This window comes from Eumetopias jubatus, unplaced genomic scaffold (assembly GCF_037043125.1).
Source record: "Eumetopias jubatus isolate StellerSeaLion01/CBP00866 unplaced genomic scaffold, mEumJub1_p1.0 scaffold_13, whole genome shotgun sequence".
NCBI classification, from domain to species: domain Eukaryota; kingdom Metazoa; phylum Chordata; class Mammalia; order Carnivora; family Otariidae; genus Eumetopias; species Eumetopias jubatus.
In genome coordinates, this window is record NW_028274819.1 from 58,781,591 (window position 1) to 58,795,176 (window position 13,586).

The following is a 13,586-nucleotide window of genomic DNA, read 5'->3' on the forward strand; positions in this document are numbered from 1 at the left end:
ATTTTTCAGTAATTAAAATGACAATCATTTTGCCATTATGTATGGGAATAAGCACACAGGTTTATACGTATTATTAATATTGTGTATGAGAATGAATTCATAGGTTACACATATTACAAATAAAATGAGGTTTTAGAATTTTATTCATCTAATAGTAGGTCAGATTAAGACCTTTCAGAATCCTCTTCGGCACTGCCTCCACTTCACAAAAAATAACAGTAAAACTTAAATACATTAAAAAAATTTATTTTGGGGATGCCTGGGTGGCTCAGTCGGTTAAGCATCTGCCTTCAGCTCAGATTGAGCCTGCTTCTCCCCCTGCCTGCAGCTCCCCCTGCTCGTGCTCTTCCTCTCTGACAAATAAAATCTTTTAAAAAAATTTATTTTTGGCAAAGTTCCTATTTCCTAACTTCATTACACCAACCTGCTTCTAACCTAAGGCTCTCCCCACTTAATGTTATTACTTCTCTTAGTACACTAAGAATTCCATATGTAAAAAGTGCCTCAACCTTCTTGTTATTTTTTGAAGTCATTCTGGGAACTGAATATATTTAAATTGCTCACTATACCTATTTTAAAAAGCTTCAAAGCATTAGAAGAGAACCAATACTGCTACAAAATCCATGTCAATTACTGGACTAAGAAACAACGAAATTTAGCAGAAAAATTTACTGATGAACTCCCTAAAAAGCTAATAACCTGGCGACTGTGTCAAAATGCAAGCTTCATGTAGTCATATATTATATGAAAACAGAAAACTATCCATCTTTGGAATTCTATTTTGATCTAATAATGAGATCTGGTATGCGAATTATTTTTAAAAATCCCAAATTTGAACTAGTCAGAGGGGATTTTTATAAACATATATTCAAATTATACCCAAAATTCTTACCACTATCCATAGGAACTCTGAAAATAGACTATGGACGCTAACAATTCAGTGTTCTGCTCTCTCTCCCTCCAATGCTGGCTTTGTTTGCTCTAAAACATTTATTCACTCAGGTGTATTAGATATATCCCTCCAAAATACCATGCTCTCTCAGGATGTCAGGTGTCTGCACTTCTGCTGTTAGACTGGAATGTGTTCCTCATGGCTACCCCAACTATCCTTTCTAAAATAAGCATAGGATGAATAAACAACTGTGGTATATCCTACAAGTCAATATTATTTAGCCATAAAAAAGAACAAAGTACTGATTTAACTACATAAATGAACCTTGAAATGACTGTGCTCTCCAAAAGAAGCCAGACACAATGGGCACATATTGTATGATTCTGTTTATGAAATGTCTGGAATAGGCAAATTATAGAAACAGAAAGCAGACTGGCAGATGCCACTGGCTGAGTAAAGGGAGAATGGTGATTAAAACTGCTAATGTGGTATGTGGTACAGGATTTCTTTATGGGGTGAGGAAAATGTCCTGGAATTTGATAGCGGTGGTAGCTGCACAACTTTGTGAACATATTAAAAACCACTGAACTGTATTAAAAACAAAAATGAGGGGTGCCTGGATGGCTCAGTCAGCTGGGCGCCCAACTCTTGGTTTCAGCGCAGGTCATAGTCTCAGGGTGGTGAGATGGAGCCCCGCATCGGGCTCCACGCTCAGCAGCGAGTCTGAGATTCTCCCTCTCCTCCTCCCCACTCCCTCACCCACTGGTGTGTGCATGTGCACGCTCTCTCTCTCCTGAAATAAATAAATACATCTTAAAAAAACAAAAATGACGGTGGCTTGGACAAGATTATAGCTATGAAGGGGATGAGGAATGATCACACTGGATACACTTTGCATAGAGCTGTTTGGATTTGCTGATAGAGTGGATGTGAAGTGAGAGAAAAAGAAAAGTCAAGAATGTGCCCCCAAGTTTTAGATCCAAGCAGGTGAAAGGATGTGACTATTAACTGAGATGGGACAAATATGTTGAGTAGAAAGGTTAGAAGGTCAGATTAACAAGGAGACTGACTTTGACTAAACAGATTCTAAACTCTTGTGTTTCACTATCTGTACCTAAATTTAATTTAGACTTCGGTGAAACGGAGCATAGCATCCTAATTATTATATTGTGGAATATGATTTTCTTTCCTAGTCTAAGGGTTGTTCAGAGTTAAGACTTAGTGGTAGGGATTAATCCTCAAAGAAGCAATTGAGCTGATAGTACAATACCATAACAAAACAAAACAAAAAAACAGACAAAAACAAGTCCAAGCACAGGCATCATCCTCTGCCAAGTATGGGTTAGGTACTGGGTCCTAAACAGCACACCAGAATGATTTCCATCACAGATCACATTTAGGACCCTTTATTATCATTTACTACTTCCCTCTTTCTCCCGCAATTTGGAACTCCTTAAGAAACTGCATCAAGTGTCTGCATTTCCAGAGCACAGTACAGTGTGAATATAACAATTCTTTTTTTTTTTTTAAGATTTTATTTATTTGACAGAGAGAGACACAGCAAGAGAGGGAACACAAGCAGTGGAGTGGGAGAAGGAGAAGCAGGCTTCCCGCTGAGCAGGGAGCCAGATTCAGGGCAGGATCCCAGGACCCTGAGATCATGACCTGAGCTGAAGGCAGACGCTTAACCAACTGAGCCACCCAGGTACCCCTGAATATGGCAATTCTTTGTAAGTATTATAGTATATAATACTTTTACATCTTTTTTCATTTGATTCCAAATTAATGAGGTGACAAAAGAGAGAAGATAATGGAGAGTGACAGTATTTCTTATGGGGGCCAAGAACCTGAAGGAAGACAGACATTAATGAGTAATATCAACAGCATTAGTATCAATAACAGAAGTTAACATTAGTAATTACTATGTTCCAGGCACTACTCCAAGCACTTTACATGAACTAGTTCATATAATCCCAATATAACCTGATTAAAAAGGTACTAGTATTACCCCCCATTTTATAGAGGAGGAAAGTGAGGACATTGCAGAGAGGTACAGTAATTTACCTAAGGTCACAGTTAGTACAGATGAAAGGCAGAACTGAATTATAGTCTGACTTCCAAGACCATCTTCTCAATCACTGTGCTATACTAGGAGCATATGGTTTAGAAATGTCTTTGACAGTTTGTCATTTTGGATACATGAAAACTCGACACACTGTTTAGAATTTGGCTTTTTGAAAATGATTGTCAAATCATTACAATTCTTAAAACATTTTTATTGAGGTATAATTTAATTTACATACTTTGAAATGAAAGTTCATCATTTTTGAGATTTTGGTTGCTTTCAAGTTTTGGCAAGTATGAAAAAAGCTGCCATAAACATTTGTGTGCAGGTTTTTGTGTGGACGTAACTCTTTAACTCCTTTGGGCAAATACCAAGGAGTATTTGGTTGCTGAATCATATGGTGTTTAATTTTATAAGAAACCATCAAACTGTATTCCAAAATGGCTATACCATTTTGCATTTCCACCAGCAATGGTTGAGAGTTTCTGTTGCTCCACATCCTTGTCTGCATTTGCTGTTGTCAGTGTTCTGGATTTGGCCATTCTAATAGGCGTACAGTAGTATCTCATTTTAATTTACCTTTCACTGATGATATATGATGTGGACCACATGAAAAGTATAATTTGTACAGATATACAAATATATGTGTGTATTTTCCATCTGTATATCTTCATTGGTAACATGTTTTAGGGTCTTTGGTCCATTTTTAAATCAGGTTGTTTTCTTTTTTTTTGAAGATTTATTTATTTTAGAGAAAGTGCGAACAGGGAGAGGAGCAGAGAGAGAGGGAGAAGGGAAGCAAACTTCCCGCCGAGCAGGAAGCCCAAGGTGGGCCCAACCCCATGACCCAAAGATCATGACCTGAGCTGAAACCAAGAGTTGGATGCTCAACCAAATGAGCCACCCAGGTGTCCCTTAAATCAGGTTGTTTTCTTATTGTTGAGTTTTAAGAGTTCTCTGTATATTTTGGATAATAGGCCTTTATCAAATACATCTTTGGTAAATATTTTCATGGATTGTGCCTTTGGTGCTTTACCAAAGAAGTTATTGCCAAACCCAAGATCATCTAGATTTGCTTCTGTGTTATCTTCTTGGAGTTCCATAGTTTTGCATTTTCTAAGAAGGTTTATAATTAATTTTGAGTTAATTCCTGTTAAGAGTGTAATGTCTGTGTCTAGATTCATTGTTCTGCATATGGATATCCTTTTTTTCCAGCATCATTATCTTTTCTGCACTGTATTGCCTTTGCTCCTTCATATGGGTCTATTTCAAGGCTCCTTATTCTGCTACACTATATATTTCTCTAGTCTTTTTGTGTGTGTTTGTGTGTGTGTGTGTGTGTGTGTGTGTGTGTGTGTGTTAGGAATCTCTACGCCCAACATGGGGCTCAAACTCACAACCCTAAGATCGAGAGTCACATGCTTCACTGACTGAGTCAGCCAGGTGTCCCTATATGTCTCTTCTTTTCACCAATACCACACTGTCTTAATTACTGTAGCTTTATATAGGTTGTGAAGTCAGTGTCAGTCTTCTTAGTTTTTCTTCAATATTGTGCTGACTATTCTGGGCTTTTTGCCTTTACATATAATTTTTAAAATAAGTTTGTCAATATCCACAAAATAACGTGCAGGGGTTTTGATTATGATTGCACTAAATCTACAGATTTTAAGTTGGGAAGAAGTGACATCTGGACAATATTAAGTGTTCTATCCACAAATATGGAACATCTCTCCGTTTATTTAGTTCCTCTTGGGTTATTTCATCAGAGTTTTGTATTTTTCCTCAGATAGATTTGTTAATATTTTATCAGATTTATACCTAAGTATTTCAATTTTGGGGAAGATAATATAATTGGTATATTGTGTTTTACATTTCAGATTCCACATGCTCACTGATGATATATAGGAGACATTTGTGTATTAACCACATCTCCTGCCACCCTGCTATAATCGCTTATAAATTCCAGGAATGTTTTTTTGTTAACGCTTCCAGATTTTCTACATAGATGATGATCATGTTATGTGCACATAAAGAGAGTTTTATTTTTTTCCTTCCCAATCTCTATCTCTTACTCCCTTTACTTCTCTTAGTACATTAGCTAGGACTTCAAGTATGATGTTGAAAAGGAATTTTTGAGGATTTTTACATCTATGCTCATGAGAGATATTGGTCTAAAGTTTTCCTATCTTGTAATGTCTTTGTCTCATTTTCTTATTAGGGTAATGTTGGTCTTATAAGATGAGTTAGGAATTATCCCTTCTCATATCTTCTGAAAGAGATTCGAGAGAATTGGTTTAATTCCTTCCTTAAATGATGGTGGAATTCACTAGTGAACCCATCTGGGCTTGGTGCTTTCTGTTTTAGGTTATTAACTATTGATGCAATTTCTTTAACAGATAGAGACCTGTTCATATTTGTCTGTTTCTTCTGGTGAGAATTTTGGCAGATTATGTCTTTCAAGGAATTGGTCCATTTCATCTAGGTTACCAATTTGTGGGCATGGAGTTATTCATGGTATTCCTTAATTATCCTTTTGATGTTCATGGGATTTGTAGTGATGTCCTGTTTTTCATTTCTGACATCACTAATTTGTGTCCACTCTCTTTTTTTCTTAGTTAGCCTGGCTAGTGGCTTATCAATCTTACTGATCTTTTCAAAGAATCAGCCTTTGCTTTATATGAGAAGTTTCTTCTAAGTATTATTTTCACTGAAAATTTTTAACCATAAATTTGGTATGTTATATTTTCATTTTCATTTAACTGAAAATAATTTAAACATTTTGTCTTGAGATTTCTTCTTTGACCCAAGTGCTATGTGGAAGTGTATTACCTAATATCTAAATATGTGGGGATTTTAAAGATCTCTTCCTACAACTGATTTCTAGTTTAATTCCATTTTGTGGTCTGAGAGCAAACACTGTATATTGTCTAGGTATTAAATTTTCAGAAGATCAAATATAGAAAATTCCTTTTTTATGGATCTCTATTTTTAGAAAAATACTTCATTTGATTTTTAAGTTGCAAAGTTCACATTTTAAAATTTATCAATCATTTAAAAAGACTGACTTACAGCTTAAAAAAAAAAAACAACCCAGAATTCTAAAGACCAGATAACTTTTGTCACATAATCTTCTTTTGAGAGTCAGGCAGAAACATGTTTCCAACACCAGAGATCTCCAAGAAAATTAGCATTACTTTAAAGAAATGAAGAGAAGCAGATTTTTCATTTCACTAGTAAAAAACAATATTCACCAATGAAGAAAAATATTGAAGTATAATATATTAAATAAAAAAGTCAAAATTCTATTTGCTTTACTTGCTCTTCACTTATCTCAGTTTCTAAGGGAATTTCTTGCTAAAAAGAGTACTGCCTCCTTAAACACCCTACTCCTACAAGTTTAGAAAATGCTTTTAATATCATCTATCAGTTTTAAAACAATAATTTCTCTGCAATATAAAAAAGCAAATGTTCTCACTTCTCTAAGCTCAGTTCTACTTTCCCATAATTTGTATCCACTGATCCTGGCTCAGTGCTTGAGAGAAATACTCTTAAGAGAAATACTCTTACACAAATCAATCCTTTAAATGTTTAAAGATAGGTCTATCTCCCTAAATTTCTGCTGGATCAAATATTTTCAGCTCATTCAATCATCTTCTTTGTGGTTCTTCACATAAAGGACTTATTCTACTAATGTTCTTCTTAGAGTCTGGCATCCGAATCTAAATACCAGACTCCAGGAAGGATGTCATCTGGGCCAAGTAGGATAATGTTGTACACATTATTTGGGGTACATAATGTATTTTAATGACAACTAAGATGATAATTTTGGCGACAGGCAAGAATAACACGTCGCCAAAAATAACACAATGCTTTTCACATTCAACAGTCACAAAAATAAGAGACACAAGACAGTTCACCACATTTGTCAAAAGTAGTACTATTGCGTCAATTTAAAGGTAACTGAAATGCCATGTCACAGAACATGTCAAGTATATGAAGCATAAACAGACCAAACTGAGAATTTGTGGAAAACAATGGTATTTCCCCAGAAAATATACATATTAAATAAAACTAAGAGCTACTATTTACAATAAAAGGGATTTCCACAGGTGCCTGAAGCTCATCTACAGATCCGAGAGCTGTACTATACTCACTAGTATAACCACAATTGCTCAGCATAGTGCTTAATTACACAAGTCGCTATACAATATAAATGTATATATTCCTCACAATAATTTTACTATCATCCTCATCTTAAAGTGCAGGAAAGAGAATATCAAACAAATTAAGCAATCTGCCTTCAGATGGTAAACAGAGGAACCCAGATTTAAGCACAGTTAACTTTAAACACATCACCTCAACACTTCTCTCACATCATGCATTAGGGTATGATCTAATTAAAACACTGTACATTAGAAATTGTTTTAAGCATTATGACTCATCAGTAATAATTATAATTATTTTTCTCTATCATATTTTCTTCATCTACAAAGTAGGAGAGAATATCGCTTAAACAACTATGCAAGGTTGATACAGGAAATAGTAGAAGTGGTAAGACATCATGAATAGAACTTCATTCAATGTAAGAATTCATAGGGAGAGATGGTAAGTGAATTTCATTTCAGGACTACTTTGCTAATTTAGTACATTAACTATATGGAGAACCACATTATAATATGATTAAAGGGTGCTTATAAAACACTCCCCTATAAACTCATTCGATTCACATTTATTCTCTTTTTTAAAAGATTTTATTATTTGAGAGCGAGAGAGAGAGTGCACAAGCAGGGGGAGGGGCAAAGGGAGAGGGAAAAGCAGACTCCCCACTGAGCAGGGAACCCCACATGGGGCTCGATCCCCATCATGACCCGAGCCGAAGGCAGACACTTAACCAACTGAGCCACCCAGGCACCCCTCATATTTATTCTTAAGGCACGAAAGTTGAGCTTCCCTGACACAAACAAATATTCACATTTCCAGATTATTTCTTTAAAACATTAATAATCACTAACACAAATCTGCTAAAACTGAAAATGAGCAAAATCAGAGGTTAAGTTGAAGTCAAGGAGTTTTTCATAAGCCAGTTATATACTCACTAGTTTTCCCTATTTTAGTTATAGATTTATTTATAGATCCTAATCATTTCAAAATTAATATAAACTGTGGGTATTAATGAAATAAATTCTAAATAATTACATGGCAAAAATAGAAAATTGAGACACAGAGATTCTTCTTTTTAAGATTTATTTATTTGAAAGAGAGAGAGAGCATACAAGAGCGTGGGGGGGGGGAGCGGACAGAGAGATAGAGATTTCTCCAGCAGACTCCCTGCTGAGCGAGGAGGTGAAGGCAGGGCTCGATTCCATGACCCCAAGATCATGACCTGAGCTGAAATCAAGAGTCAGAGGCTTAACCAAATGAGCCAACCAGGTGCCCCAGAGACACAACGATTCTGAATAATGATGCTAGTGTCACTTAATGATTAAAAAATAAAGTTTTATTTTAAGGTTTTACATGAAATGTTTCCACTCAAATGTATCTATCAATACAAATAAGAGGGGCTGGCTCAGTTGGTAGAATATGCGACTCTTGATGTCAGGGTTGTGGGTTCGAGCCCCAGTTGGGTGCAGAGATTACTTAAAAATAAAACTAAAAAAAAAAAAAAAATACAAATAAGTAACCAAGATTTTTTTTTTAAAAAAGGACTATGTCAAAAAAGGGCACAATATTCCTCATATTTCTTCAGAATCCTAGTAAAGAAATACACGCACAGTAAAGATTAAAAAATATATTAAAGTGCCAAAATGAACTGGCCAAATTAAAACAATTAGAAATAAATAAATAATACCTAATAGAAAACTGTAGCTAGATAAGAACCAAACAATGCTTGTCTTGTATTTCTAATGATGGGTTTTTCTGTGCATATTATTGGTGCATTACTATTTGTCAGATTCCAGCTTCCTGAAGTATAAGGTACATGTGCTGATATGGACCACCATGCTAAATTTATTTATTTGTTTGAGAAATAATTAAGTGCCCACTATGGGTATTGTGCTGGGCACTAGGCTAGGTCCTGGCAATTCTCCAACCCCACAAAAAAAGGACTACCCTAGCCTCAGGGATTATATTCTTGTAGAGAAGAGATTAAAAAACACACAAATAAATGTGAAAAGATGCCAATAAAAGATACCTGACAATGCATTTCCATGAAGAGCCATCTTGATCATCCTGTTCTTCTATGTACATTCTGACATTGTGATCTTGATCCAACTGGTACCAGTACATGAGGCCATCTTTGTCTCGGCCAATTGGTTGGAGACGCATGGTATCAGCATCCTCCTCATTGATAATGTTCTTGAATTTGAGATTGTCATCAAACTGACACTCGCAGAGGTACTGGAAAATAGTCATAACATGGCTTAAAATAACCCATAAATGTTTCTCTATCATGTAAATGTGGTATGTTTAACCATAAAACTGATTCAGGGATGGGAGCAGAAAAAATATGTGTAGTTTATCCATCTTTCACTATCCTCTCCCCACTTTTGTACAACCTGATTTAGAATAAGCAATTTAAAAAGACATTATTTCAAGTTAACACTTTAATATTACTTAAATTTACAGGTTTAATATTATCAATGACACAAAAATCATATTATATTTCAAAAGCACTGTGTACTAGTCTCCCAAATTTTCTTATGTAGAAAATTTTCAATGATTCGATTAAAGCTTTTAGATGACATTATTCTTGAAAAGACTATTGGTGAATTTATTAAAATAATTGTAAAAGATAATAAATTCATTACCTTTAGGAGTGCTAGTTTGCATTCAACACTCATTTCAAGATAGCCCTTCTTCTCCATCTCCCATGCCCAGGTGCTATTAAACTCTTGGCATATCTGTCAAACAAAGTTAGGATCTTAATATATAAAAGAAATTTCTATTTACACTGGTATTTTATTGTACAATTATGTTAACTGTTCTTGTTTATACATATTTATAACGGAACGAGTTTATAACAAATACACTCCAAGCCAAATCCATCCTCAAATACACCAGAAATGTTTACTAGTTAACTAATGTCTGAATTTAAGTTAAGCAGTGATCTCTACAGCTCTCTCCTCTGCTCTCAAGAATTTTATACACATTTTCCCAAATGCAAAAATTATCTAATTGCCCTTCCAAATGGCCTAGAAGTTCCTTGAGGACAATAGTTGATTTAGCTCCATCCCTAGAAGAGAGGTAGCATTCAAAAAGCATGTCAAATTATAGGCACATTTTAAAAAAGATTGTATTTTATTTATTTATTTGAGAGCAAGCAAGCAGGGGTGGGGGGAAGCAGAGGGAGAGAGACAAGCAGACTCTGCGCTGAGTGCAGAGGTTAATGCGGGGCTCAATCCCATAACCCCAAGATCATGACCCGAGCCAAAATCAAGAGTAGGACGTTTGACTGACTGAGCTACCCAGGCGCTCCTGTAGGCACATTTTTAATAAAGCCACTCTCCAACTCAATGTCCTCCTTTTTACGGGTAAAGATCCCATTGCTTGTCATTCGAGACCATCTATAATGTGGCAATAACTTAAATTTCTAGGTTTCTCTCCCTATACAAGCATTTCAGGCAAACCAGAGCCACTGTAACAATCCGAGGAAAGAAGATATGGATAACCATTCCACTCAATAATAAGGACTAATCAGGAGAAATGCCATGGGTTGTATGACCTCCGCGAGCCAGTTTCTTCAGCCATAAAAGGGGAGCAGTAATAATATTCATCTTAAATGTTACAAAATAGGCATGAAAAATGATACCAAGAGTCTAGCAGCTTCATGCTCTTTGTTCTAATCCAAGGGGCAAAGAGTATAATGAAGGTCAAGGGAGAAGAACCAACCAAGGGACAAGATCACTTGGGAGCTTGGGCAATTAACTAGATAGGCAGGCAGGAGAAACCCAAGCAGGCAAGTGGAACTGCTTGTACAACCACAGTGACCTAAGAATAAGACGAGGCTGGCCCTCCCCTCCTAGGAATGTCACCCTTTTCCTGTTCAGCACCAGTGTCATCTTTTTTTACCAAGTATATAATAAAATCATACGAGATCATCGTTAGGATAGAAAAAGAAAATAATAAGGCAGGCAGTATGGCTAGGAACAACATAATGGGAGATCTTCAAAGGCACAAAGGAAGAATAAGCTCTCCATTCTCTGGAATACCGTATGTCTGACTGACAGCACTATATATTGTAGAGAGAAAAAAAAATTGATACACCAAGGAAAAGGAAATTTGGGGAATATTACACAGGGAGGACCCTAAAGTAATTATATCAAAGCTAAAAGGTCAGAATCTGAATTACATTTTGCCAAAGAATATATACAAATGGTCAACAAGCACAGGAAAATATGATCATCATTAGTCATTAAGGAAATGCAAATCAAAACCACAATGGAATACTACTTCATATCCATAAGGATAGCTGTAATCAAAAAAGAAAAATAAGGGGCGCCTGGGCAGCTCAGTGATCTCAGGGTCCTGAGATCCAGCCCCACATTGGGCTCCACGCTCAGCTCAATGGGGAGTCTGCTGGAGATTCTCTCTCTCCCTCTCCCTCTGCTGTTCCCCACACTTGCATGCTCGTGCTCTCTCTCTTTCAAACAAAAATAAATCTTAAAAAAAAAAAAAGAAAAATAATAGTAAATGTTGGTGAGGATGTGGAGAGACCGAAATGCACAGGTTGTTGATGGGAATATAAAATGGTGCAGCTGCTTCCTAAAAAACCTAAGCAGCTCCTCAAAATGTTAACATTGAGTTACCATGTGACGTAGCAATTCCATTTCTAGGTATTTATACAGGAAAAACCCATATAACGTTCGAAGTAGCATTTTTTATAACAGCTAAAAGGTGGAAACAACCCAAATATCATCAACTGATAAATGGATAAATAATATGTGGAATATCCATACAGTGGAATTTTATACAGCTATAAAAAGGAATGAAGTAGTGATACATTCTACAGTTTGTTTTTTTTTAAAGATTTTATTTATTTATTTGAGAGAGCGAGAATGAGAGAGAGAGAGAGAGAGAGAGAGCACATGAGAGGGGGGAGGGTCAGAGGGAGAAGCAGACTCCCTGCTGAGCAGGGAGCCCGATGCGGGACTCGATCCCGGGACTCCAGGATCATGACCTGAGCCGAAGGCAGTCGCTTAACCAACTGAGCCACCCAGGCGCCCTACAGTTTGGATAAACATAAAAAACATTATGCCCAGTCAATGAAACCACATACAAAAGGTTACATATTGTATGGCTCTATGTATATGAAACTTACAAAACAGTCAAACACATACAGACTAAAAGTTTACTAGTAGTTGCCAGGGGGAAGGTAGAGGGAGGAATAGGGAATGATTGCTAATGAGTAGATTCCTTTTCAGAGTGATAAATGTTCTAGAATTAAGAGAGTGGTGGTAACTGCACATCCTTGTGAGTATACTAAAAAACACTGAATTGTATGCTTTAAAAGGGAACATTTCATGATATGTGACTAATATCTCAAAAAAAAAAAAAAAAAAAACCCCAGAGAGATAATCAAGAATGTACAACCCAGCTTTTGACTTGGATGAAGCACCTCCTGAGTGTTCTGTTGTATACCACACCCCTAAAAGAAGAGGATGTTGGCTGGCAATCTTAAAGACTAAATCTGAGTGTGGGGAAGCTCAGGTTCAGCATCTGAGAGGGGCTGAGAATGACACAGCTCCAACTGGAGCCTGCTTGATAACCCAAGTACCAAGGCACAGTCAATGGCTCATGCAGTCAAATATCAAATACAAATGAACAACTCTTAATTATCTTTTATTGGGCACCTGGGTGGCTCAGTAGGTTAACCGTCTGCCCTCCGCTCAGGTCATGATCCTGGAGTCCCAGGATTGAGTCCCGCATTGGGCTCCCTGCTCAGCGGGCAGTCTGCTTCTCCCTCTGACCCTTCCCCCTCTCGTGCTCTCTCTCTCTCTCTCACTTTCAAATAAATAAAATCTTAAAAAAGAAAAAAATTATCTTTTATCATGTGAAAGGGGAGAAAAGTGAAAGTGAAAGAGGGGTAGATAAATAGATAATTAAGATAGGGGCCTCTCTGCCTCACACTACTTACCTTCAATTTACTGACCTTCCTTATTTATAGCTTAGGGTGCAAAATTCTTGTGCTGATATTCAGAGATGAATATGCTATTCATTTTGTTTCTTTAATAAGGCAATGTAGACATATTATTGTGCCATTTATGGAAAAATAAACCTTGAAACTTATTATCATATTTGCCCAAACAGCCATAACCTATTGCTACCACAAAGTAAAGACTGTAAAAAAAAAAAAATGAATACTGTAAATGACAAATAATTATGCAGGACTATATAAATCTACACTAGGGGTCAGCAAACTTTTTCTGTTAAGGGCCAAACAGGAAATAATTTAGGCTTTGCAGACCATATGGTCTCTTTTCAACTATTCAACTCTGCTGTTGTAGCGCAAAAAGCAACCACAGAAAATATATAAATGAATAAACTTGGCTGTGTTCCAATACCACTTTAGTTATGGATAAGGAAATGTGAATTTCATGTAGTTTTCATATGTCAACCATTCTCTGAACCATT

General features: G+C 36.3%; 1 protein-coding gene across 2 annotated transcripts in view; it reads right to left on the minus strand.

Annotated features, from left to right (window-relative positions):
* RSF1 (remodeling and spacing factor 1) overlaps window positions 1-13,586 on the minus strand; it is a 157,477-nt gene that overhangs the window by 60,812 nt on the left and 83,079 nt on the right. For both annotated transcript variants that reach the window (XM_028115834.2, XM_028115833.2), the window contains exons 3-4: window positions 9,764-9,856; window positions 9,148-9,353 (exon numbers count right to left, since the gene is read on the minus strand). In XM_028115834.2, coding sequence (XP_027971635.2) covers window positions 9,148-9,353; window positions 9,764-9,856 — 299 coding nt within the window. The remainder of the gene's footprint in view (window positions 1-9,147; window positions 9,354-9,763; window positions 9,857-13,586) is intronic.